Below are 27,560 nucleotides of genomic sequence, written 5' to 3'. Positions count from 1 at the left end.
AATCCAGAATTCTTCTTTTTGTATGATTGATGGGGAGCCCTCGTTTTTTTTCTGTATGATTCCACGTTATCATGCATAGTTTTTTGGTTAATTCCGCGTGATTCCGCTACACAGAAATACGCCCGGCTTCCCAGGCAGTCTTCGCTAAGGGAGGTGTGGGGCTTCCTGTCCTCTAGAGGGGGGGGGGGGTGGGCTTCCTGGTGAGTCTGCTGTAAGGATATGAGAAAGGGGCATCCTTGTCAGTCAAGACTAGGGGCGGGGAACGTGTGGGGGTTTCCATGCCAGTGTGTTTCTATTTCTTGTCTATCTGGCCTATGCATATGGAAGAGGGGGGGTCTCCGTGACGGTCTACTCAAGGGAGGGGGTTTTCTGTGTCAGGATCCTCTCTAGAGGATGGCTTCTTCCTTGTCAGAATGGTCTACAAATGTTCTTTGTCTGTTTGCTCTAGGAACCAGGACCTTCCTCGTCAGTCTGCTCTTTGGAGGGAGTCAGGCAGCTTCCTTGTCAGTCTGCTCTGTGGACGGGTTGGGTGGCTTTCTTCTTGTCAGTCTGCTCTATGGAACATTTGGCCACTTTATTCATTTTATTTTGAGCTGGGAAGAGGAGTGGTGGGTGACAACTTAATCTCTAAGAATTCTGTATTATTAGATTGGGGTTTATGCCGGACTGCGATAAACAGGTACAAGGATGAGGAAGGAAGCGGACAGCTGGGAACCAAGAAGGACCTCCGATTACAGAGTTAGCAGGGAAATGAGCAAAGGCAATGTCCTGGGCTGCATAACGGCAGGAAAACAGCCAACTGGATTGGTTTGGGGTCAGAGACATTTTAAGTCATGGGCAAAGTGGGCAATTGTTGAGTGCCCCAACCCTTCGGAGGGTCCCTTTGTAAAGGGATATTTCTCAGTTTCTCTCATTTCATAGAATTGTGTATCAGAACTTCTCGCCCTGCCTTTACCTCTGACTCGGTCTTTCTAAACAGTGTCAATTTAAGGATTTATGACACTCGGGTAAGACACCTTTCAGCTGTTTTGTGTGAAAGTTTAAATACAATCTAAAATTATTTGTCTTCATGCAGGCTTGAATTATTAGAAATTATGTAATTAAAAGTTGCAATTAAATTAAAGGTTGTACCAAAATAGGTCTTGCCGTGGGCCCCAAAAATCTTTAAGATGCTAATGCATGGGGTCCTTATATGGAGGCGTGAGCGAATGGGTGGGGCTGGAAAGGGGCGGGCTCTTGTGCACCCACCCCTAAGCTGAGAGGATGGGCCTGCGAGTCCTTATCTACAGGCACTTCCGAGACTGGAGGTGTCTTGGCGCGGTTATAATGAAATTAAGATGTCGGGTAGTCCAGGTATATGTTAGGTAAGACGATTTATTAAGATAGATGTTAAGATCAAGAGCCCCACCAGGAGCAGCCTTCCTGCTGCTCAGCCCGTTCTCCAACTGACTCTCACAAACCTCCACATTCCACAGCATCGCCACACACCAACGTTCCACAACAGACACCACACACCAACGTTCCACAACAGACACCTATATGTAGGTACAAGGCAGAAATAATGGGCCTTGGGGGGTTGTTGGCAGCTAATCTACAGGCACAAAGTAGACTGGATGCGCACAGGAACCCTTAACTACAAGCACTAATAGCAGAATAGATGCACTAACAACAAGATGCACTAACAACAGAATAGATGCACTAACAACAGAACAGATGCAATAATAACAAGATGCAATAATAACAAGATGCACTAATAACAAGATGCACTAACAGCAGGATAGATGCACTAACAGCAGGATAGATGCACTAACAGGAGGATAGATGCACTAACAGCAGGATAGATGCACTAACAGCAGGATAGATGCACTAACAGCCGAACAGATGCACTAACAGCCGAACAGATGCACTAACAGCCGAACAGATGCACTAACAGCCGAACAGATGCACTAACAGCCGAACAGATGCACTAACAGTCGAACAGATGCACTAACAGTCGAACAGATGCACTAACAGCAGAAAAGATGCACTAATAGCAGAATAGATGCACCGACAACCGAATAGATGGCCTGTGGAGGGGGAGCTGTGATTCTGCTTGGAAGTGTCATACTGAGTGAGCTTGGGGCCTTAGTAGGCAGAATATGGGCGACTGGATGGGCCTTGCGGACCCTTTCACTGGCTCTAGTTAGAAAGGATGGGCAATGGGTGTCTCTTCTGCAAGCACCACCAGATGCACTGATGGGCCAGGGAGCCTCTCATTGCAGGCACTACTGCAGGACTGGATAAGCCTGTGTGACTCACCTCTAGGCGCTACGACCCTAGTTAGATCTCAAAAGGCAGGGGCGTTATCCGACTGTTATTTGCTAAATGAGTGGGCCTGGGGGAATAATGGGGGCAAAGCGGACTGATCGGGCCCTTGCGATTCATATCTGAAAGGAAGCGCTCCGGTAATAGGAGTGATGGCTCTTTCCTTATCGATTCTAAGCCCCGGTCCACCTCGCTTGCTCTAGGGTCGCTGTCTAAGGCGAACACCGAGAGGAAGCCGTACTTAAACCCCCACCCCGCCTCCAAACACAGCAGCAGCCCTCAGACCGAGAAACGAAGGCCCGCGCAAAGGACTGTGGGAGAGGGAGGACTAGAGAGCCGCAGAGGCAGAAAGGGCAGATAAGACAGGCGCGCTGGGGGACTTGGCGGGCCTGGCTCCCAGCTTTCCTGGCCTGGGAAACATCTGATAATAATAAGGTTGCGAAAGATACAAATATCTTGTAAGGCGATGCAGGAAAAAAAGACAGACAAAAAAGATACTGGGCAAAGCAGGACTCTGAGAATGTCTCTGGGCACAAAAAAAAAAGTCGATCTCAAAAAAAGGCGAATAACCAACAGATAAATGATACAAGCAGGCAACCTTACGCTATCCATAGAAAACCAATCCTGGAAGCGGAGAAGGGAACTATGGGTATGGCCTTGGGTCCCCATGTACTGCCCTAGAGCCCAGTCCCTGCCACATTCACTCTGTCCTACTGTCAGTGGCTGGAGTCCTGATGCCACTGTGCTGAGATTCTGAGTCCATGTCTACCATCCTTGCACTATGCACCAACCCTTCAAGCTGTGCCCGGATCTTCTTGCAGTGTGGGGGAGACATTCGGCCTCAGTGCATGCCCAAGAGTCCTTATTCCACCGCCCACCCGCGCTCTTACCTCCTACCAGGGGGCTAACTTAGGGGCAGCCCCGGGTGTCAGTACGTCTATCTACACCACTGTATTTTCGGTCACTGCACAATCGCTCTGGCCACTTACACGTGCCTCGGGGGCACTGTGTATTGCATCTAGGCGCTCGTGCACTGGGATTGGTACCGCGCACCAATGCATGGCGACACTGGATCATTACACACTGTTGCTGGGCCCTCGCATAAGGTCTGTGAGTCGTTATGGCCCTGCACACTCGCTGTGGGCTCACCAAGCCCTAAGGAAAGCCCCGGGTGCTCTTGCCCCTTGGCCATTCAAAAGCCTACACTGGGTATAGCAAAGTGAACAGCACTGATATGCTGTATAACTCTCGCACCGAATGATATATACTGTATGAGGTGCATCATTCCGCTCCTACTGGAGTGCTTGCATTAAACTGCATGAGAGGCGACTTTACACCTACAGTCCTCTCTGCCCACTCCTGCAGACACCCTCCTGTTTGTCTGCTATAATGTGCTAGCGCTGCATACGTTAGCATATTAAACACAGACCTATTGAATGAATGAATATTGGATTTCTAGAGCGCAAACTTAGCCCAAGGGCATCAAGGCGCTGTATGCGGAGCCTGAGGGTGCAGACAAAGAGACATGCTCATACGATGTCTGAGAAAAGCCAGGTCTTTAAAGCTTTCCGGAAAAGCGAATGGGACACCTGACTCGGGAGGGAGTTCCACAGTTTAGCAGCAGCCGTGGAGAAAGCTCTACCTCCCCGTTTGGCCTCCTTAAACCTCGGTACTGTTAACAAATTTTTGTCTGAGGACCGGAGCAGCCTGCTAGGAACATAGTGATGGACAATAGCCTCAATCCCCTCTGGGCCGGAGCCATAGTAGGCCTCATGAGTCAGGCACAAAGTCTTGAAGAGGATCCTACAGTCCAAAGGTAGCCAGAGCAGCAACTCGATAGAGGCTGTGACTGAATGATATTTTGGAAGGTTCAGCACCAACCTGGCCGCAGCATTCTGCACCATCTGCAGGCGTCGCACTAGGCCCTTCTTAATGCCCAGATAGAGCGCATTACAATAATCCAATCTGGACGTTACCAAGGCATTGACGGCCTGCTTACGTGCATCAAAGGAGAGGAAATGGGACATTTTTCTGAGGATCCTAATGATCCCGAAACAAGAGGAGGCTGACCTGCTGACCTGCACGTTGAGAGAAAGTGAATTGTCCCCGATAACCCCTAGGTTCTTACCATGGGATACCGGACAGGGGCAGACGCCAAGCGCGTCCGGCCACCAGTCACTGGACCATATCTCCTGTTTACTACCAAAAATCAGGACCCCAGTCTTTCCTCCATTCAATTTCAGAAAGTTTTCCACCATCCAGAAGGAAACTGTCTGCATACATCTCCTAAAATTAAGGGCAGAATCCCTTATACTATGCGAGATAGACACCATTATTTGGGTGTCGTCCGCATAGGACAGCACCTCTAACCCGAAGGATCTCACAACCTTAGCAAGTGGAGCAACGTAGATATTAAAGAGGGTTGGGCTTATGGAGGAGCCCTGAGAGACACCACACAGCAGGGGTTTAGGGACGGAGTAGAATTGCCCAAGCTTCACAGTCTGTGCCCGCTCACTAAGAAAGGAAGCAAGAAGCCCCAAGGCCAAGCCCCCGATATCTATCTCTCTAAGGCGTTCAACCAGCCTGTGAGGAGACAGGGTATCAAAGGCTGCGGTGAGGTCAAGTAGAACAAGCAGGGTAGTATGCCCTGCGTCCAATGGAGTATGAATGTTGTTAAAAACAGCCATCAGCGCTGTCTCCGTACTATGGTGGCTTCTGAATCCACGTTGTGAACCATCAAGTAGGTGGTGATCTTTTAGGTAGGTACTGAGATGGGTGTTTAAATAGGTTTCCAGAATCAAGGAGATCGGCCAATAGTTCTTCAGCTCTCCAGGGTAGGTTTCTTCAAAAGAGGCTTCACTACAGCAGTCTTCCACAGAGTAGAATACAGTATTTGACTTTGCCTATGCTTCTTTTACATGTTGTCACCGTTTTTCAACTGCAGCTGATCCCAGTAAAATCACAAAAATAGCACGCTTCCTTTGATTCATGGGAAATAGTCTGTAATAAGACTAAGGGTAGGAGTTCAGGTTCTCTCTCCACATGTTTTTTTTGTTTTTGTTTAGATGTGATAGTAAATCCTGATTGAGTTTTGTTAATTTCTTGCTCTATGGAGTGAAGCAGTATTGCTAGTGTTATCTCTCTCTGCCCCTCGCCTTCCAGTGTTAAGAAACCAAAAAGGCACAGAAGAGGAAGAGAAAGAAAGAGAGAGAGAGAGAGAAAGAAAGAGAGAAAGAAAGGGAGAGAGAAAGAAAGAGAGAGAGAAAGAAAGAAAGAGGGAGAGGGAGAATTGCATCAAGGGGTTCTGGTGACATTTACAAACCATGAGGGAAAAGGCCAGCTGGTTTATAAAGACTGATATGGCAATATAAGACCATATTACACATCACGTGTTATGTATGTTTTATGTAACATGACATGAATTTATTGTAGTAGATTTTAGAACGATTAAGAGCACTCGAGTGTCATCTATTTAGTAGTCAGAGACTGCAGATATGTCTGTCAATGTTTAGAGAAATATTGTTTTTGTTGGGAATAATGTGCAAATATTTAAACTTTATTTTATGCAACAAGATGCACTATAAATCAAAATTTAAATGCAAGTGCATTTTAATGAATTAAGAGCACGCATTCTAAAGTGTGCCTGTCTTTTGTAGTACATCGACACAAAAGAGTAGGTTTAACAACACACACAAAGAAAGAAAACAAAGAGCAGTGGGGGACAGTGTAACTTTTTGCTTACAGAGTTCTGTGTTTAAAATATTTATTTCCACACACTGGGAAGGATTCAATCGTAGATGCTTGCATCAGGGATGGGCCTGCAAGCTTGCCAGGTGCACTGGTTAATGGTTTAAGAGCAACAATGTCATTGTTTTCAGCACTGAAAGAACATTTCAATGCTGTGCTTAACTTTATTTATTTAGGGGAGCCACATATCTTGCAAATTAATTCAGCACTGTGAATTACAGGAAGTAATCCACAGTTACAAAACATACAACAGTGCTCTTAACAATGGAAAGCCTACAGTCCTTTTTTGTATTTGTACACTCTTATTGAAATTTGATGTCTTTCATAAAAACAGCCAAGACCACAGCCAACGCGTTTCGTTCAAAGGAATTGAACTTCATCAGGGCTGCAAGTAATATATAAAAATGTATAAACAAACAACATACACTACAAAACCCCACATTCACAAAACAGATACCGTGACTCCATATTTTTAAGACAAAGACATTTAAAACAATCCTGATCACTACGCTGGTCAGACTGGTGAAAGCAAACGATTCTTGAAATATGTGGTTATGGGCGTGGAGACCCATTTAGCAACATATTGTAACATCCAAAGCATACATTGTGGTACTATAGTTGTAACCAGACTGCCATGCCACCACTCCCTACTAAGCCATGGTCTTCTTCCAAATAAAGTGGACAGGAATCAAGCAACTAGGAGATTGCCTAGGTATCACAAGGGACGGGACCAGTGTCAGACCTTCTGAAGTACTTTATTTATTTATGCAATTGTATATAGAGCTTACAATACCAGAGGTGTCAGAGCGCTTTACATTAGAGCGAGGAATGTCACATGAGAAGGTTTACACTAACAAGGTAGTAGGGGACCAAACTTATGACTACTACGGTTACTCAGGGTGAGGGTTATGTACTTTCAAGGTACATTTTACAGGTAACTAACATGTTTAGCAGGTTACATAGAGAAAGAATACATATTTACAGAGCCAAATACATTCAAGTTGTTATACAGCATAGTTCACAAACTTAGCCATAAGAAGCCTTCTGTTCCGTTAGGTTACAGAGTAATGGTTCATTCAAGAGTTGTGAAACAGTCACGGTCATGCCATCAAGGCAGGGGTGTATGCCGTGTGGGGAGCTTGGAGAAGATTGTGATTGTGAAAAATGTCTACGGAAGAGAAGAGTTTTGAGGTCCGATGTGAAGATTCGGAGAGAGGCGGCGGTGCGCAGGTTAGAGGGTAGCGAGTTCCAAATTCTAGTTGCATTCCCTGAGAACGATTGCACCATAGGTCTTTCTCTTTTGAAGGTTGGAGGTTCAAGCAGCAGATTCTCAGCAGTTCGTGAGGGTCTAGAGCCACCGGATAGCATGAGTTTGTTTGCTAGGTAGTGAGGGGTAGAGGTGTGAATGGCTTTATAGGCGAGGCACGCAGTTGTATATATGTACCTGGCTTCAATAGGCTAGCCAGCGAAGAGTTGTCAACAAAGCAGAGGATGTGGCCTACCGGCTAAAGCGGTCAACTTCGAAGCTGGGGAACCGGGTTCAAGTCTCGCAGGGACGCTCAACCTACTGTGATTCTGGGCAAATCACTTAATCTCCCTCTGCCTAACAAAAATTAACGTGTCCATCTGTAATGCAACTGGTGCTCATGTAAAGCGCTCTGATACCTTCGGGTCTAGTTCGCGCTATATAAGACTCCCCCCCCCCCCCCCCCCCCCCCAAAAAAAAGATTTATAAGGTAATTTCTTTTGGCCTCATAGACAAAGCGCGCAGCTGAGTGGAGGATGGATTTTCAAAGCGGATAAACTTATCCTAGGGAGGCCTGCAAGAAAAGATTTGCAGTAATCCAGTCTGGAGAGCACCAAAGATTGGACAAAAGTTTTCAGATCTTGTTCAGGAATGTAACGCTGAATACCCCAGAGAAGACGTAGTTGGAAGCGTGCATTCTTGGCCATGGTGTTGATTTGGGATTGGAGGTTGAGCCTTTTGTCGAGGATGACACCCAGGGATTTGGCACTGTCAACGATGACGGGTTTGCTGTGGGGATGTTTAGACTTTGGAAAAGCGCGTACTATAATGAAGTGCGCCATTAGGGCACGGAACCCTGGAATCCCGGTCACGACCTTGTGGCTCCTGACGAGGGATTGGCTGATGCCAACAGCAAGAATTACTTCCGGGGCGAGACGTGACGTCACTTCCTGCCGGGGCCGGCAATTGGGGGATGGGGGTGGGGGGGGGGGAAGAGGGCAGGGGCCTATTTAGGGCACCTTGCCCAGGCCTTCGTCCTCTCTTCTTTACAGTGCCATCTCCATCTAGAGTGGACGCCTGTGAATCTCAATGTCGGCGCAGGAGCAGAGGAGTCACGCGGCGGGAGAGGCGAGAAGTCAGACGGGAGAGGACAGCACGGAACCCTGATCAGTGTCGGAGTTTTTTTTTCGTTCTCTTCCCTTTCTCGAGCTCACCTTGCAGGGCAATAAGCATCGGGACCCTTGGCGCACCGCTGCGGGAATCTGTTGGGAGGGGGGTGGAGCTGCACGGCTTAAGTGTTACTCGCCCAGCTCGAGTGAAGTGCTCGGTGGGGGCTCCATACGGGGGCGGGTTGGCCCGGTTTGTCGTCGTTATCTATCTGGTAAATATACAATCAATGTGATGATAAGTGGGGCATCTGGGGCGGTATTTATCGGTCTGGCTGAGGCGAGTGCTTAAGTTCCGGCCCCTTTTGAGGTCATAGCGCTCCAGAATGTGGGTCAGGGTTATGGTAAGGCCTAATAGGCATGGAGACCAGATGGCAGGGGCTCACCTCTCAAGGACGCAGGTGGGTTGCGCCTTGCGTTGTTCTCAGTTTGGGGTGCGTGAGCCAGAAGGCCCCTTGGTGCTGGAGCGATAGAGAATATTCTTTGTATATAAATTAAGTTCGGTCATTTCTGCCGATGGATTATGATCAACATAAACATAAATATTGTTTAGTGATCGAATTTGATAAATCTATATCGTATGGAATTTGAATCTTATGGATTATATATTGTCATGTTTACGTGTGATGGTTTGTAATAAACATGGCCTCTTTTACCCACAGCTCTGGTCATTAAGTCTTGATTTGTGGGTTCTTATGGGGGCGGGCCGGGAACAACCTGGGGGGTCCGGGTCCTATTCATCCACGATTGAAAAGGAGGTGGAGAGTTTAAAGGTAGAGAAAAGAAGGATTTCTGTTCTAGAGGGATTCAGATTGAGATGATGAGACGAGATGACATCCATTCTTGGATGGAGTGGAGGGTGGTGGCGAGAAACGAGAGGTCATGTATGGAGGACACCTTGAGGTAGAGTAAGGTGCCATCGGCATATCAGTGGTAAAGGATCTCAGCTCCTTCTAATAGGGCTCCAAGTGGTTCAATGTAGAGATTACATAGGGTCGGAGCAAGGATAGAGCCTTGAGGGACACCTTGATCTACAGCCTTTGGAGTTGAGAGAGAGTTAAATAAGGCCAGGGGGTCATTGGATATACAGGGTGTGCACCATTCCCTTTACGAAGCACGCACAAAGCGCCATGAGAGAGTAAACTGGGATTAAACGGTGGAATTACCCTGCACTGGGATGTGTTGTGGGGGCATTGCTCTGGTCTTGAGGTAGATAAGTGATAACTGGTGCATGTAATTAACAAAGTCAGTTCACCGGGGCCACAAGGAGGCCCCCGGGGGAAGTAAGACCAGCGGTCTAGTCTTCCCCCGGGGAGTTCGCGCAAAAGGAAGGACAGGGGAGGAAGGGGTGGGATAAGGGGTGGGGTCGCAGGTAGGGTTAAAAGGGGCAGGAAGAGGAAGTCCTTCCTCTTCCATTCCCCAGCGCCTCAGGGAGGGATAGTTAGTGGACCGTTGGTGCGCGGAGCGGGGCTGTGGAGCGTTGGAGGATCGGCGGGGGCGTGTTCTCGCGTCGGGAGCGGCGCGTGTGGTGAGTTGACGAGCGGGTCTCCGGGCGGCCTCGTTTGGCGACGTTTGGCGGCCTGTGGGTGTCGGGTGGAGTCGGCGGGGGCGGAGCGGCGGTTAGCGCGGGGAACGAGCGCGATGGACTTGGGAGGGGGTCAGACGCCGGATGAGGCGGCGGTGCGGGCGGCGCTACAGCTGTTGGGGCGTGCGGGGAGGGCGGACCTTCTGCGGCCGGGTGTGTTGGAGCAGGCGTGGGTGGGAATGTCCAGGACTCCGCGTTCGGCGTCCGCGGGGGTTGCGGCGGCCGTTGTTGCCTGCATGGAGGAACCGCCTCCCAAGAAACACGCGGTGGGCGCGCGAGGGGGGGGCAAGAAGGCAGGGCCTGGGGGGAAGCCAGGGGATAGGCGTCTGAGCCTCCCGGCGCTGGGTTCGTCCGCTGAGGTGCCTGTGGGGGGGGGCGGGGGGGCTGTTGAGGGCAAGGGTGGGGCTGCGGAGGCGCGGTTGGTCCGGGGGGGGGGCTGGGGGCAGCGGGGGGGCCTCGTTCCTGGTTGACTATAGTGAGGACAGCGACTTGGAGGAGGACGCAGAGGAGCGGGTTGGGGATGATTTCTCCCTGTATCTTTCGGGGAGTGAGTCCGCGGGGGGCGAGGGCGGTGGGTGGGGGGACCAGGGGCCGGCCGTGGGGGGTGGGGGCAAGGGGAAGGGGAAGGGGGTGGGGGCAAGGGGAAGGGTGGGGGGCGGGGGGGTAAAGGCAAGGGCCCGGTGAAGGCTGTGGGGGGCCGGGGGACGGGGCTTGTGACGCCTGGCCCCTCTGGGGGTGCAGGCCGCGGTCGTGGGGCGCGGGCCGCGGGGGAGGGCCGGTGGGACGACCGTTGGGCCGAGATGTCTTTAGAGGAGCGTATCCGGGAGCAGCGGCGGCTGATTGAAGATACGGAGCGGCGCTGGGAGGAGATGTGTGCGGCTAGGGAGGGGGAGCGCGCGGCGGACCGGGTGGTGGCGCGCGGGGGAGGGGTGGTGGCGCGCGGGGGAGGGGCTGGGCCGGCTCGGGGGCGCGGGCGCTGGGTGTGGCTGGATGAGGCAGGGACGGACTTGACGTCTCAGAGACCTGGTGGCGCTGGGGCCCCCTCGGACTATGCCGGTCACGAGGGGGGGATGGGATCCACGCCAGCGCTGATTGCTGGTAGAGGCCGGGGTGGGCCGGCGGGGCGCACTACGGCCTCCAGACGCCGGGACGAAGCAGTAGGGGGGTCCGCGGCGGCCTGCCCTCCATCGAGGGAGCGCGCATCATCGGCGCCGGAGTATGAGTTTGTCCTTGGAGAGAAAGGAAAAGGAATGAAGCGTGTAGTGCGTGAGGTGCGCATGGAGCCTAGCGAGCCTGTGGTGGTCGAAGAGCTGGATTACGAGTCGGAGAGTGAGGAGTTGGAAGAGGGCGAGGTGCGTGAGGTGTCGGGGCCGGTGGCAACGAGGAAGTTTGGTGTTTTCCAGGACAGCAAAGCCAGCTGCAGCAAGGCGCCAGCGGCGAGGGTGTCGGCCCCGGGTCCCGGCGGACGGGCGCAGGAGGTGCCACGCACTTTGACAGGTGAGAGCACATGGTGGGGGGCGTAAGAAGTCTTGTAGGTCTGTGGGGGTGGGGGATGGGTCGGTGAGGGAGGTGGGAGAGGCGGCGCAGCCGCAGGTGCCGGCTAAGGCGGCGGCCCCAGAGGGGGATGTGAAGCGAATGGTGGGAGCTGGTGTTCAGACGGAGAAGGTGACAGATGGGAAGGAGGAAGGGGGTGAGAAACATAAGAAGAAGCTGCCTTATATGGGGTTGGCGATGCCTCTGGGGTCCCATCTGTCTGAAAAGACAAGGGGCAGGATTTGGAAACACGAATATGTGGATGTCTTTAAATTGTTGCATCGGGAGATTCAGGCGAAAGAGGGGTCTAAAGAGGAGGAGTGGGAATTGACACGGCGGCCTCGGGTGCCGATAACTATGGAGAATTGGACGTCGGCCTTCCTGATTTATGCCAGTATTTATTGCGAGAAGCATCCGGATAGGGCGATTGCGTTGTTCAAATACATGGATATCATCAGAAAAGCGCAGATGCACTTTGGGGGTTTTGCCTGGCTAAGTTATGATGAGGAATTTCGGGCGAGGGTCAGCGTCAACCCGGACAAGCCCTGGGGAGAGGTAGATCAGGAGCTGTGGGTGCAGTGGATGGCCTCCACGCAGTCCTCTGCGGCTACACACACTGCGAGTGGCCTTCCGGTGGCTTATCGGTCTTTTCAGTCCCGTCCCGCCTCGGGGGGGGCGGGAGGGGGCGCCAGTGGAGCTGGGGGTGCGGGTGGGCAGGCTGCCGCTGCCGGCGCAGCCGGACAGCCTGCGAAGAGTGGGGGAGCCACCACTGGGGCTTGTTGGAATTTCAACAAGGGATTCTGCACCCGCCACCCCTGCAAATTTAAACATGAGTGTTCTAAGTGTGGTGGCAAGCACCCGGTCACGCAGTGTTTCACCTTGGCCACCCCGTCCGAGCAATGGCGGGTCACGAAAGGAAGGGGGCAGGCTGGGCCAAAGGGCTCCTACACCGGTTAGTGTGGAGGCCATGGGTCCGTGGCTCTCCCGCTACCCTGATCAGGTGGCGGCGCTGCGGCTGTTTTGGGGATTCACGGAAGGTTTTCGAGTAGGGTACCAGGGGCCACGGGAGTGCAGGTGGGCAGAGAATTTGAGGTCAGCAAAGGAGTTGCCGGAAGTCGTGGAGGCTAAATTGCGCAAAGAGGTGTTGGAAGGTCGCGTGGCCGGCCCGTTTGACACGTGGCCGCTGCCCGAACTCATCATATCCCCTTTGGGGGTGGTTCCAAAAAAGGAACCTGGCGAGTTTCGCTTGATCCACCATTTGTCTTGGCCTGAGGGGCGGTCAGTGAATGATTTCATCGCGGAGGAGGATTCCCGGGTGTTGTATGCGTCGGTGGATGATGCGATTGGATTGGTGCGGCTGTGTGGGCGGGGGGCGGAATTGGCCAAGTGTGACATCAAGTCGGCGTTTCGCCTTCTGCCGATTCACCCGGAGGATTTCTCGTTGCTGGGCATGCAGTTCGGTGGGGCCATTTTTGCGGACAAGGTGTTGCCCATGGGGTGCGCGATCTCCTGTGCTCTGTTCGAGACTTTCAGTTCCTTTTTGCAATGGGCCTTCACTGACAGGGCGGGGCACCGGCTGGTGTCCCACTATTTGGATGATTTCTTGTTTGTGGGCCGTGGTCAGACGGGGGAATGCGGGGCGGCTTTGGGCCAGTTTCAGAGGATGGCGGGGGAGTTTGGTGTGCCGTTGGCGCCGGAAAAAACGGCCGGGCCCAGTTGTTGTCTGGCGTTTCTGGGGATTGAATTGGATTCTGTGGAGTGGATGGCGCGCCTCCCCCAGCAGAAGGTTTTGGAGATACAGGACTGTCTGAGCCAAGTGATGGTGCAACGGAAGATTGATCTGAGGTCCGTCCAGCGTTTGTTGGGCTTGCTGAACTTTGCGTGCCGAGTGGTGCGGGCGGGCAGGACGTTTTGCAGGCGGCTCGGGTTGGCCATGTCAGGGGCAGTGTTGCCCCATCACAGGGTGCGGATTTCGGTGGGTGTCCGGGCGGATCTGCGAGTGTGGCAGGGGTTCCTGAGTGACTTCAATGGGGTCTCCTTGGACTTTGCAGATGACAACATGGTGTGGCAGGTGCAGATTTTTTCGGATGCGGCTGGGGCGCGCGGCTTTGGTGTGTTCTGGGATGGTCGGTGGTGTGCGGAGCAGTGGCCGGCGCACTGGTTGGCACAGGGCAGGAGCATTGCGTTTCTGGAGTTCTTTCCGCTGTTGGTGGCGCTGCAGGTGTGGGGGCAGGAATTCCGGAACCGATCGGTGCTTTTTCATGTGGACAACATGACGGTGGTGGATCTGGTGAACCATCAGAGGGCGAGGGACCTGCGGGTGCTGCGCTTGCTGCGAAGTTTTATGCTGCTGTGCTTGCCCTTGAATGTGCTGTTTCGCGCGAAACATGTGCCGGGCGTTAGCAATGACATCGCGGATGCATTGTCTCGTTCGCAGTGGCAGCGTTTCCGAAGGTTGGCGCCCGGAGCGGACTTTGCCAAGACCAAGGTGCCGGAGGGTATCTGGAGCTGGGGGGAGTGAGAGTGGTGAATCTGGTGGAGCAGTCTGTTGCCGAGTCCACGCGGCGGACTTATCGTATGGCATGGGTGGAGTTGGGGGCGTTCTTGGGTTGGTCGCGGGAGGACTGGCGGATGTCTCAGGGTGAGTGTGAAGCGGGTGTCGTGCGCTATGTTTTGCACTGCATGGACAGGGGTTTGTCGTCAGTGACAATTGCAGGGAAATTGGCAGGGATTTCTTTCTATGGGAAGATCTATCTGGGTTTTGATCCGGCCAAGGGTGAGTTGCTGAGCAGGATGCTGAAGGGCTGGACAAGGGAGCGGGGGGGGGCGGGAGGGAGCGCCGTTGCGCCAGGCGATCACTTTTGGCCTGTTGGTGGATGTTTTGGGGGAGTTGGGGGTTTTGTGTTACGATCGGTATGAGTTGGCGTTGTTCCGCCTGTGTATGACGTGGATGTTCTTTGGGGCCTTTCGGGTTTCGGAGTTGCTTGGGGGTAGGGGGGGGATGGGGTTGGGGTTCGAGGATGTACGTGTGGATGGGGGGCGCCTGGGGATATGGCTGGGGCGTTCCAAGACGGATCAGGTTGGCAGAGGCACGTGGGTGTGGCTGAATGAGTCGGGGGAGTTGGCAGCGTGCCCGGTGCGGGAGTGGAGCAGTTTTTGCGGGCAGTGTGGCCGTTTGGCGGGGGAAATTTTCTGTCATGCTTCTGGGAAACGGGTCACGGCTTACCAGCTCTTGGCGGTACTGCGCATGGCGTTGCGGCGCTTAGGGAGAGACCCGGCGGGGTTTGGGACTCACTCCTTCCGGATCGGCGCGGCGACGGCGGCGGCACGGCTGGGTTGGTCCTGGGATAAGATCAGGAGGATTGGTAGATGGCGGTCGCGCTGCTGCGAGCGGTACGTGAGGAAGTAGGGCGGAGGGGTACGCGGCGGCTGTGTGAGCGTGTTGTGTGCCCTTTCTCGTTTCTAATGCTCCTTTTTTCTTCGTAGGTTGTGTTGGGGGTCCTGGAGCCAAGACGGTTACCTGGATAGTGGGACATTCATTTGTGCATTGGGCTGCCAAGTTTGCTGACAGGCAGGTGTACGGGCGTAGCCTGGGCCTGAGAAGCTGCAGTCATGAGGTTTTCTGGTGGGGTAGGAGTGGGATGCGATGGGGAGAACTTTTGCCTTGGCTCACGAAGAAGGTCTCGCAGCAGGGCTGTCCGGATCTGCTTGTCATTCACCTGGGAGAGAACGATCTGGTGCGGCAGTCGGCGGTGTCCTTGATCTACTTAATGCAGCGGGACTTGGCAGCGATCAAACGCAATCTGGCTGGCGCTTGTATTGTGTGGACAGAGTTCATTCCCAGAAAGTTTTGGAGGGGGGCGCTGAAGCCCGCTGCGGTGGAACGCGCCCGCAGAAAATTAAATAGGGCAATGAGAGTTTTTGGTGAGGACTGTGGGATCAAGGTGCTGGCGCATCCTGGTCTGCGGCTTGAAGAGCCCTTGCTTTTTAGGGCTGATGGCGTGCACCTTTCGCACATGGGAAACGCCTACTATATGATGGAGATGAGGGATTTTATCAGTGGGCTGTGGAATGAGTCGATCTGGTGTAGGAGGAGGTGAGGGCGAAAGGTGCACTTGTGTGGGGTGGGGCAGGTAACCGCCCTCCGGGGGTTCCCTGGTTGGCGGATTGGGGAGGGGGGAGGAGTCCATGACGGGCATACTCACCCTTCCGGGGAGGGGGATACTGGGGAGAACGTGGGGGTGCGTCAGAGCAGTGGACGACGAATGGAGATGGTGGTGGAGTTTTGGAAGAGAAGTGAGGAAGCGAAAGGAAGTGAGAAGGTTGCGGTGTGAAGTGGGTATGGAGTAGTTGGAGTCTTGGAGAGTATGGGTAGTGAGGAATGTTGTTGTTGGGGATTGTTGGGGATTTGTGTTATGTTTCTGGTTATGGTTGTCCAACCCTGTCCTAATAAAATGGCCTTTTACGCAAAGTACCTTGCGTGGACTGATTATTGCGCGAGGAGGCCCCCGGGGGAAGTAAGACCAGCGGTCTAGTCTTCCCCCGGGGAGTTCGCGCAAAAGGAAGGACAGGGGAGGAAGGGGTGGGATAAGGGGTGGGGTCGCAGGTAGGGTTAAAAGGGGCAGGAAGAGGAAGTCCTTCCTCTTCCATTCCCCAGCGCCTCAGGGAGGGATAGTTAGTGGACCGTTGGCCACCCGCCCACCCGGCAATTACATGACTAGTTGAGGAGGTCATGTTTTTTCAGCGTGCCAGTTTAGGACGGGTTGTGTGTGTGTGTGTGGGGCGGATTGGGGAGGGGGGAGGAGTCCATGACGGGCATACTCACCCTTCCGGGGAGGGGGATACTGGGGAGAACGTGGGGGTGCGTCAGAGCAGTGGACGACGAATGGAGATGGTGGTGGAGTTTTGGAAGAGAAGTGAGGAAGCGAAAGGAAGTGAGAAGGTTGCGGTGTGAAGTGGGTATGGAGTAGTTGGAGTCTTGGAGAGTATGGGTAGTGAGGAATGTTGTTGTTGGGGATTGTTGGGGATTTGTGTTATGTTTCTGGTTATGGTTGTCCAACCCTGTCCTAATAAAATGGCCTTTTACGCAAAGTACCTTGCGTGGACTGATTATTGCGCGAAACACAGCCCAGGGAGGTGTATACAGCCAGGTCTTCTGACACAGTCCGTCCAAGCTTGTCTCTTACCACACACCATCTACGGCAAACTGCTTGAACACGGGATGTACACACTCCGCAGGGGTACCCTTAGCTGTACAGGGATTTGCGCCTGGGTTCGAGCAACCTTCTGAGGCAGTAAGCTCGGTGTGAGCCCATCACATCCCCTTCGACCCCTCTCCCCCCCTTACTCAGTTCCCCAGGCTCCCTTTCAGCGCAGTGATAATCCCTTTAATCCGCTTGCTCAAAGGAGCCGCTGGCCGGGAGAGTTCAAGATAAAATGTTTTAGCAAACACTTACAGATAGCAGCAGACCAAGCGCTTAAATAGCCAGGGAGCAGGAAGCGCCTGGAGCCGGCGGGTAACATCCTAGCGCCTCCCCGCCCCCACAGAAGAGGAAACCTGGACGAGAATATAATGAAGTGCCTCGCTGAGTTTAGTGGTGAAAGGCGCTACATCCGAGGACGTACTCTATCTCTTCAAAATTTTAGAACTCGGCGGCCTTTTATGTCCAGAACAGTAAGACTAGCTCAGATCAAATGTTTGGGGGAGGGGCGCGTTTAACACACAACACGGGGGTGGGCTGTAAAAAGAAGGGGGGGGGGAGGCTGCTCTCAGGCCACACACAACTCGCAAAGCAGAACATTTTTAGTGGGTAAAATCTTCTGGCCTAGGAACAGCGGTCTAAAACCTCACTGAACCGACTTCAATGCGCTTACTTTGCCCAATAAAGGGATGTGTTAATAATCGCTAACCATAGCGGTCTAGCGCCCCCTCCAAACAGACGCGATGTCCCGTCCTCTCGTTATGGTGTTTATTTATGGTGTGGCGGGGAGGGGAGGGGAGGCAGAGATTTCACGGTCGGGCTCTGAGGACCCAACACCTGTTCACACACATTAGGATGGCACGGGTGGAGGGAGCCGGAAACAAGCATGTGTGTGCGTCCACTGAACGCATAAAACTGGGCAGCTTTCCAAGCAACACTTTACGGGCCCATAGAGCAAACGAAAGTGAAACCTCGCTATAAACACAACGGCGAGAGCGCAAACTACTCACGCCGGGCACACTGCTCAGTGTCAGCACAGCATCCACAGGGGAGGAAATGAAAGTGTCACGTCTGCGGAGTGACACCCCACGGTAGAGGCGGAGAGGCCCCTGGAAAATCGGGGTGGGGCGTGTAAGTGACAGGAGGTGAAGGGGTGCATCTGGGATTGGTGGACGACGCGCTCCTGTGGAGAGACCCCTTGCAGTGTAAAACACACAAGGTTGGCCACGGCCTGCCCTATCACTTCCAGGTACTATGTGATGCCAGGGCACCCCGCTTCTTTAAGTAGTGCGCACCTGAGAGCCTTGTCCCCGGCTGCTGCCTCTCACTCTATGCCATGGGTACTTGCAAACATTTTGCCAGGGGCCAAAAAGTTCGGTCTGTGCTGTGACCGAGGGCTGCATTGATGCCAGCATGGTGACAGTCAAGAATGGGAAGGCGGGGGGGGGGGGGGGGGGGGTGAGTCTTGGGGATGCGGATGTAACTTGGACGTGGAAGCGAGGCGTGCACATCAAGTGGTTGAAATGCACAATGTGAAAACAGAAAACCTGGGATAGATTTCGGCTTCCCCACCCCAAACAAATTGTGTGATACTGGGCAATTCTTTAATTTCACTTTACCTTCTTTTTAGATCTCACCTTCGCAGCGCGCATGCGCTGCATAGGAGACCTTTAGCCGTCATTCAGCTCTTTTTCGAAGCACATACTTGTGCTTGTGGCGGCATACACCCTGCGGGAGCGAGCAGGAGCGCGCCACAAGCATGAGTATGTGCTTCGAAAAAGAGAAGACTGTGCGTGCATGCACACACGCACCACTCCCGGGCCAGCAAACACATGCGCGCCTCTCTCCTCGCCCACTCACTCGCTACGCCCTCTCCATCTCCTTTTTGCCTCTCTATTAACGCACCAGTCCCATCCCCCAATCCGTGTCTCCACGTCCTCCTCTCAAGCTAATCTTTCTTTCTCTTCCCATAGTTTCACTTCCACTCTCCATTTCTGACCCCATCACCTCTCGGGCCCTCTCTCTAAATCTGCCTTCCGAAGCTCTCACTCTTTCTGTCCACCCTCTTCCTCTCTGTCTCTCCCCACACGCCTCTCGCTCCTGCCTTCCTGCCATTCTGTTTCTCACCCCGACTCTTCTGTCTTCCTTCTTTCCGTATTCACCTCACTCTGTCTACCGCGCTCTCTCCCTCCTTCTCCTGCCATCATCTCTCTCTCCATCCCTCTCTCTTCCGTCTTCATTTGCTTTTTTCTTTCGCTCTACCTCTATTTATTTATTTCTCTTTCTCCAGCTCTCTCCTCCGTCTTCATCTCTGTGTCTTTTTCCCGTTTCCATGACCGTAATTTAATGTATTTATTTTTATTTAGACTTTATTGCAACAAACCCTAAACTTGTCTACAATAATATTTACACTTTAAGAGAAGCGCCAGATAAACGGGAATCTGCAGTAAAATGCTCTCACGGAGCCTTGATAAACAATGTCACATCAGACTGAAAAAAACTGTCTCTTCCCTGCCGGGCTTTCCATCGCGTCCCCCCCTCAGCCTCGGCGTCGTTGGTGGTGTCCAGACAATACTTACTGGGGCAGTAAGACGGCTGATCCACTCACATCTCTCCACTTTTAAAGTGCCTCATCTTAAACTGGCTGCCAAGATAGCTCAGTGGGCTGCGCGCCCCATCCAGATATGTACTTCTAACCTGCAGGTGAACTTTACATCGAAGTATGGCTGACTCTGCAGGTTATGCTTCCAACGTCAACACAATGTACAGTTTTATGAACACAACCCTTTCAAAATAGGCATTTAAAAATCAATATACACTGAAAGAACGCATTCATTAAATACATATTTCCATTTTAAAGGAAAAGAGTAAAAAAAAAAATTCCCCCCCACACAAGCTTTCACTAGCACTTCAAGAATGCAACTCTCTCATGACTGCGCCACAGCCTTGTTATTAAAGCTATTTTTTTTTTTTAATTAATCTTACCCTTCAAGCATTATTCTAAAATCTTTGTGTGCCAATTTCTTTTAAAAAAAATATAGTTTGTAGAAAATGCTTTAATTTAATAAAATACAATTTTGATTTCTGAACATAGCCAAATACAAGACTGTGAAACATGAAACAAGCATTGGCATAGCCAATAGGTCTCGCCTTTGGGACCATATAAGTGTTTAGTTATCCAGCACAATATACTTGGTGCAACAACATCAAGTGTTGCATGGCTAAACACTTATAAGGTCCCAAAGGCGAGACCTATTGGCTATGCCAATGCTTGTTCTTCATTATTGTTTGGTTTAATGCAAACCACTTAAAGCTGAACCCGGACAAAACTGAATTAATACTGTTGTCCCCGAAAAGTAACCACCGACCAATCCCAGAATGGCTCAAGAATCTCTATGCCCTAAACTGCTCCCTCGTCATATCCGACTCGGTTAAGTCACTAGGCGTTACCCTGGACAAAAACTTATCAATGAAAGACCATATCAAAAACTCTGCAAAAGGTGTGCTTTACTCACTGAAACACCTCAAGAAAATGAAACCTTTCAATCCCCAAGATGATCTCAAGACAATAGTACAATCCCTAGTCCTCTCTAAACTGGACTACATAAACACCATCTTAACAGGGACACCAAAGGCTCACCTAGCCCCACTAAGGTCAGTCCTTAACATGGCAGCTCGACTCAAAACTGGTGTAAAAAGATTTGAACACATCACACCAACCCGAAACTGGCTTCCCATGAAAGGTAGATGTATTTACAAACTGGCCTGCATCACACACAAAACCCTTTACTCACCTTCCCCAATTACCTTAACAGAAAACTGGTAAAAGAAGGAAAATCCAGAACTCTGAGAAGCTCCAACTCACTTCTTCGCATCTCTCCGAAATTGAAAAGGAAAATAATTCCGTGCCGATCCTTTTCTGGTAGCGTACCCAGGTTGTGGAACACACTCCCTAGAGATCCAAGATGCAACCCCTCCTTCTCCTGCTTCAAAAGGGACCTGAAACTCCATCTCCTCAACAGATACTTTAGCAGCAAAGTCAACTAAACTAGACTTCAAGAACTTAGTTGAATCCCCTCTCACTTGATCATCAAGGATAGGTGGTTACTTGACTGTGTCCAACCACCCGCGTTTGTCTCCCTCCCCTCACTGTATGCCTAATTATGTTTTGCTTAGGTCTTTTTTTGCTTCCTTAGGTCCTGCTATGTAATGCTATTTTTCTCTCGTGTGTGTATGTAAAGCGCTCTGATTCTGATACCCACGGGTCAAGCTAGCGCTATATAAAACTTTCTAAAATAAAAAAAATAAAATAAATTGCGTCTAAGAGCACCTCGATATACAGGATTTGACCTGTACACAACCTTCTCTTGTGTTTCATTATCTATAACATAGTCCATGTATAATAGCAACCCAGGCCACCCAGAGGGCCACACGATAACTGACTTGCTTCTTAGTTCACTATTGGCATTTGTGAGTTGGGGGGGGGGGGGAAATGGGGAACATATTTCAAAATTCATGTTTGAAAACTATCACTTTAAAAAGAAACACTTTTCAATGCACTGATTTGACCTGATATATGGAGGTGAAACGCTTCTGCACGCTAGTTTCAATTTTGAAGAGATTTTATATTTTTACAGGCTTATTTCAAAAGGGGGGTCTTATTTTGCTTCAGTTAACCTGTAAATAAAGGCCTGCGTGTTGATTTAGCATCTTTCTGACAGTTAGTGCTCAGTCAAGTAAACAGCAGCCCAATGCTGCCGTTGACCAGGGGGCCACATGCAAAGGTCAGGAGGGCCACAAGTGGCTCCTGTGCCCTACTCTCAGTATCTCATTTGCTCAATGCCAACTTCCACCTTCGGTCATGTTATCCTCTTCCTGAGAAACCTATGAGCAGTGCAACTGGAATTGTGCGGAAGTGGACCACCAAATTATGCGGTACGATTGACTAAATTATGCGGCAAGAAAAGCAAACGGTGTGGCATAAGGTGGCTCCGTTTTTTGAAAGTATTACTAAATTGTTTTATAATCATTACAGATGGCAATACTGTCTTGGCAAAGATTTCACCTCAAGATTACCAGTTTAACCAACAAATGCAGAAATAAGCAACTGAAAGATGACCAGTTAACCTTTACAAAAGGGCCTTCCACTGCGCTCAAACACATGTTGATAAGTTAGTAAAAACTGTGATCCCTTGTGAGCTAGAAACAAAATGTGTTTGTTAAAATCTGCAAATTATTCAGAAGATGACTGAGTATGTGGCAAATGCGGCAAGTACATAGTTATGCAAAAAAAAGCTGTGGCTGCAGAAACACGTCATTCCATTGGCCTTGCCTAGGCGTCCACCTGGCTAGTGCAGCAATCCTACCCACAGGCAGCATTCAATGACCAGCCTTTTCCATTTCCAAACTGCAACCAACACTCTTTCAACCCAGAAACTAATGGGATGGAAGGCAAAGCGCTTCAGAGACTCTGCTGCCCCCCACGGGATGGAAAGCGCTATATAAATGACTAGGGCAACATTGTAGACTTCTGCATCGTTATAGCGCCATGACAGACCACAGAAGGTAGAACATATACAAGAGTAAATAATCATGTCCCAGTGCAGAGGGCACCCACACTGGCTCTCCGAGGAGTCAGAACAGTGCCACCAGAGAACAGGCACACACCCTGTGTCTCACCCACAAATACCAGCCCACATGGGATCCGTCTGTCCCGCCAGTGCTTCAAAGTCCGCTAGTGGAACCCGGGCAGACCCCATCATTGCCAGCCCAAGTCAAGACAGATAGGCTCTGGGGAGAGAGCATCTCCACCCTATCACCAACAAGGACAGGAAATAGACAAGGGCACTAAAGTAAAAGTGACCCCATTAGCGAATTAAATGACTAAAAGAGTGGCCCATAGTTGCAAATTAGGGCAGTGTTGAACTCTTAGACCCGCTGTATATGTGTTTAGCCAGCAATGGAAGTCCGCAAAGATGTTAGCTTACTGCAGGCAATGTTTGTTTTAATATTAGGGAAATTACCAGTAAAAACCAGTCCAGTCGACCATACCAAAGGGCCACAAAGGCACACAAAACGCCCCACACACTGACCTGTCAGATCGGCCCACCAGGCACTGCCTGATTGACCTATAGGCGGGGCCACTGGATTTATGCAACAGGAAAGCACCAAATTATGTGGCAGGATTTATTAAATTATGTGGCAAGAAAAAAAAAAGGCAAATGAAGGTTCTTAATGCAGCCCATTTTTGATAGCATTACTTCGTTATTTTGTCATTTTTACTTATAGTAATACTATCTGGGCAAAGATGTCCCCTCTTTAGTATCAGGGTAACAACCAAATACAGAAATCAGCAAATGAAAGATGACCAGTTAAACCTGGTGAATGGTCTCCGCTGCGCGCAAACACACGTCGCCGCCGTGTTAGTAACTTTTGATCCGTTTGAGCTAGAAACAATATTTTTGTTAAAATCTGCTGATTGTGCAGAAGGTGAGAGATCATTTAGCAATTCACAATTATGCGGAAAAAGCTGCAGCAGTGCAATCGCATAATGCCATAGGCCAGTCGGAGCTTGATCCCAAAACGTGCCTGCTCCTGGGAAGGGAGTCCGTCAGACACGTCTTCACTCAAGCCCCCAAACCCAGCTCTCCCGACCCTCCTCAAGCGAGTCAGCATCCCACACTGTGCAGCTATATGCTCACGGTCACACAGCGCCACCACATCCTCCTATTCAGGGGAGCCCGCAACATTCACTGCTCACCCAACTAAGGCCAGTCACATCCCATCGGAGAACAACTGCCCAGCCAGCACAACTCTGGAACATTACAGAGGTAAATACATGTAACATGTGCCTGACTCTTTTCCGCATAAGGGAACAGAGCAGACGCCGCCGCCATCATGCTTGGATTGTAAACGGTGTAAACTGATCCAGCACCTTTCTTTGCTAAAGCAAGAAAAGGGACCGAACACATTAATTTAAAAGCACCTTCCTGGTGTAATAAAATAGTGACTGAGACACAACCAGCAAATTACATGTCACCTATATAACCAACCAGCTGACAGAGGTATGTGAATTGTGCACACCGTAAACCACACAAATGAAGCTATTTCAGCAGGATGTAGTGTCTCGGAGGTAGGTCGGTTAGGTGTGTGAGGAGGGCGGGGTAAGGAGGCGGGGGCGTGGCACCCCGTCCGCTATCGTGCCACGCCCCCCGAGGTGAGGGGGGGGGCATGGGTTCCCCGGGAGTAAACTATCAAAAGCCCTTTGTCTCCCCGGATTTGAACATGTGAAAGGCTCTCTCCCAGTAACCCGTAGGGAGGGCTCCTTCGCGGGGCGTGAAACTGCTAAAGTGCCGGGAGATATAGCGCACACTGCTAATTAAACGGCCTCGGGGCGCGGCTTCTAAGAAAACAAGGTGCCAGGGTGCTACCGATGGGCCGGGGTGACAAATGAATAAGGGAAGGAGGAGCCCGCCCCGGCTGGCTAGGATGTGTTTTAACGCCTGCAAAGATGTACCCCTTTAAATAATACATTTATGATGGGCGCAAAGTACACGAGAGGTGCGGGCTTCCTGTGTTGTCACGTAGTGTTGCGCCGCAGACCGCGGTGCGCCTGCCTGGGTCCCGGCACTGCCAGCGTGCAGCGCGTCTACAGCTGCATGGTACTTTTAGGGGCAGCGGGCAGCCCCTACAGTGAAGAACATGTAGGGGTCAGTTATTTACCAATAAGGGAATCCTGACAAGTGGGTGCATTCAGGGAGGTCGCTACAGTTGGCATGGCATTTGGCATGGTCACCCGGAGCCTCCGGTAACCCCCCCCCCCCCCTCCCCTTAAGTGGCTGCCGTGGTCCCTGTGCTGTGCGGCCAGAGATCCACTAATCGATTGCAAGCCGCAGAGCCTGGAGCTTGCAGCGTTAGTTGAGTGGTGTGACTGCAGTGCCCCCCCCCCCTCCCGAGCAGCGTGCAGTATCCTTATCAAAGTGCAGTGTTAGCTTGATGGCCCTCCTTCCTGCGCCCTCCCTACCCATATGGATCCGATAAGTAAAGCGCAGTCTTCAGGAGCTCGAGCGCCATCGCAGAAAGCACGCGTTGGCACCTATAGACCGCAACGTACCTGGATGATCCCCCCCCATGAATAACAGAATAGGGCCGGGTCATTAAGGACACGCCTCGTAGCCGTGACATTCTGACTAGGTCACTCAGTGTTCCCTATAGAGTACACGAAGACCAGCATCGGATACCCTATAGAATACATCTGGCTCTGCACACAAGTTTATCTGAAAGAGCTTCAAATGCGCAGCATTGCTTGTACACCCCTATAGGTAACAATCAGTGCCCCTCAGTGCATTGGGGGTGGGCTAACCAAGGCCCCGTGGATATCACGCTGGATCTCGGTACCCTATAGATGTGCAGTGTTACTACGGTCCTTCCACTATGGATTGCAGGGTTATCTGGGGTGCATTGGTCCCTACAGAGGCTCCGCGGGAGGTGGTTGGTCAGCTCACAGTCCGGTATAGACAGCGCGCACGGTTACCTGGATGGTCTGGCTGGGGTCCCCGGACGCAGGCCCCCCCACCAGCTTGCAGTAGAGGTCCGGGATGGCGCGGCCCGTCTCCTTCTCCTCCCCGCAGGTGGCCGAGGCTGAGATCCGGGTGCCCTCGGCCAGGTTGAAGTACGGAGGGTGCAGGCTGTATCCATTCACCCCGGGGGTGCTGGTGGGCAGGTCCTGCCCTGCTGCTGAGCGGGGGAGGCAGAGCAGGAGCGCCGAGAGCAGAGAGATAGCCAGCCCGGGCTCCATCACCCCTCAGAGGGTGGCACCGGGGGAGCCAAGTGAGGCAGCTCGAACAGGAGCCGACAGGGCTGGGACCACTGCTGCGGTCTGCTCGGGTAGCGAGCACAGGAGCTGGCGGGGCTGTGTCCACTGCTGTGGTCTGTCCGGTCAGCGGGCACAGGAGCTGGGTCCTCTGCAGTGGTCTGTCCGGGCAGCGGGCACAGGAGCTAGCGGGGCTGGGTCCTCTGCTGTGGTCTATTCGGGCAGCGGAGCTGGCAGGGCTGGGTCCTCTGATGCCTGCTGGCGAGGGCTTGGTCCTCTCCTGTGGTTTGTTCACGGTTGCAGGGTGCTGCTCATGGCTGAGGGCAGAGGCTCAGAGAGGGGTGCCCTGGAGAGCGCACCGGCTGCCCTTGGAGAAGCCCAGCAGAGATTGACGCTCCTCCGGGGAAGGGAGCTGCGATGGGGCCGCCTACGCTCTGGGATCTGGCGAGAGGTGCTGGACGGGCTGCTCCGGAGGCAGGGCTACCTAATCAAGTGATGAGCTATCCACCGTGCGCCGCGCTCCCCTCCCCCACCGCTCCCACTGCCAGCCTGTTGCCACAATGGACTTTGGAGTTGGAGCACGCTCTGCACCCATGGGGAGGGCTTTCGGTAACCATGGGGAGGGGCTTGGCTCCATGTGGGAGGGGCTCAGGAGCGCATAGAGAGGGGCATCGGAGTCCCAAGGGAGGGTCTCCAGGGACCTGGTCAAGTGAGGGAGTCCGCGAGCTCCCAGCGAGGGCACCTTGAGCTGTTTAACGCTTTAGGTGCCCTGCATGTCTGCAATTTGCCACCATCTACTGCGCCAACAGGTGGCAGATACTGCTCGGAGGCACAGTGTGACCCTCCACACCTGTAGAGATGGGTCCGCTCGCACCAGTCACAGCGGTGAATGAAGGACGGAGGAACCCCGTATAGCGCAGTACTGACCGGTGGCCTCTGGGCGCTTGTTGCTGGACAGGTTTCAACAGGTGGCTACATTTCTGCGTTTACTTCAGGCGCTGCAGAGAGCACAGAGCATTGCCTGCGCTCGCAGCTACACCAGAGTCGCACACACTTAGGAGTACCAAGGAGCGAGGGTAAGGGGGTGGGTGTAAGTGCGAAGAGTGCATCAACGGGGAATTAACCCCATGAGGTGCCCTCGGGAAGGAAGTTGTTTGTTGTTTTTTGTAAGCCGACGACTCGGTGCATTCTGGGACTTGTAGTGTAGCCTTCAACAGTGTATGCATGCAGGGGCGCTACTAGCTTCGCATTTAAAATGTTGTTGGCAAAACGTGTCAGGAAGTGTCGCGTGACACGGGACCGCGTGGCAGTTAGTGGGCTCCTGGTAGAGGTTGTGTTTCTTGTTAGGGGGTGTGAGGGGCTTGGGGGGGGGGGGCGAGGGTAATTATTACGGGTTTCCAATGGCCGCTGGTGGTGTAACACCCACCAGTGTAGTGATATTTGATTACCACAGCACACCCAGGAATGTCCCCGTGAGCACTTTGGCCAGAGAGGCGCAGCACAAACCCCATCCTCGCGGTCTTAATGTATGAAAAAGGCTGTTTTATTGCAGACTGGTGCACATCACCCTCCTAGGCCTTCGCTTCACAAAACTGCGCATCACCATACAACAACTCGCCTACGGCATTACCCCCGACCCTAATACTGCACCCTTTCATCTCTTATCTTGCACCCTTGTACATCCTACTCTTTTATTGATCTGTTTACCTTTACTCCCATAGCACTTTCACCTGCATCTACTAACATCTAACTAAGTATCCCAAACCTTCCCCTTTCATTTCCTCCTTCCTCCAGGTGTAAGTTTATTGTCACCCCCATTGTCCTGATTCACCTGTGTTCACAACAATAATCTTAATCTAGCAACATTGCAATTTACTGCCAACTGCCACTCGGAAGCGCCCTGATTTTCTGACCCCGCCCTCCCTGACCCCTCTCCTCACACTAACCTTCTTTCCCAGCACCGCCT

The 27,560-nt window shown here is 52.1% G+C and overlaps 1 protein-coding gene across 1 annotated transcript in view; it reads right to left on the bottom strand.

Moving 5' to 3' along the window:
* The window catches only part of LAMA5 (laminin subunit alpha 5), a 402,322-nt gene extending 376,166 nt beyond the window's left edge, over nucleotides 1–26,156 (bottom strand). The window contains exon 1 of the mRNA XM_085615185.1: nucleotides 25,316–26,156. Coding sequence (XP_085471311.1) covers nucleotides 25,316–25,579 — 264 coding nt within the window. The 5' untranslated portion in view covers nucleotides 25,580–26,156. The remainder of the gene's footprint in view (nucleotides 1–25,315) is intronic.
* Between the last annotated feature and the right edge of the window lie 1,404 nt (nucleotides 26,157–27,560).

Source organism: Triturus cristatus, chromosome 7 (assembly GCF_964204655.1).
Source record: "Triturus cristatus chromosome 7, aTriCri1.1, whole genome shotgun sequence".
In the NCBI taxonomy this organism is placed as follows: Eukaryota; Metazoa; Chordata; class Amphibia; order Caudata; family Salamandridae; genus Triturus; species Triturus cristatus.
This window is presented reverse-complemented; position numbering and strand designations above follow the sequence as displayed.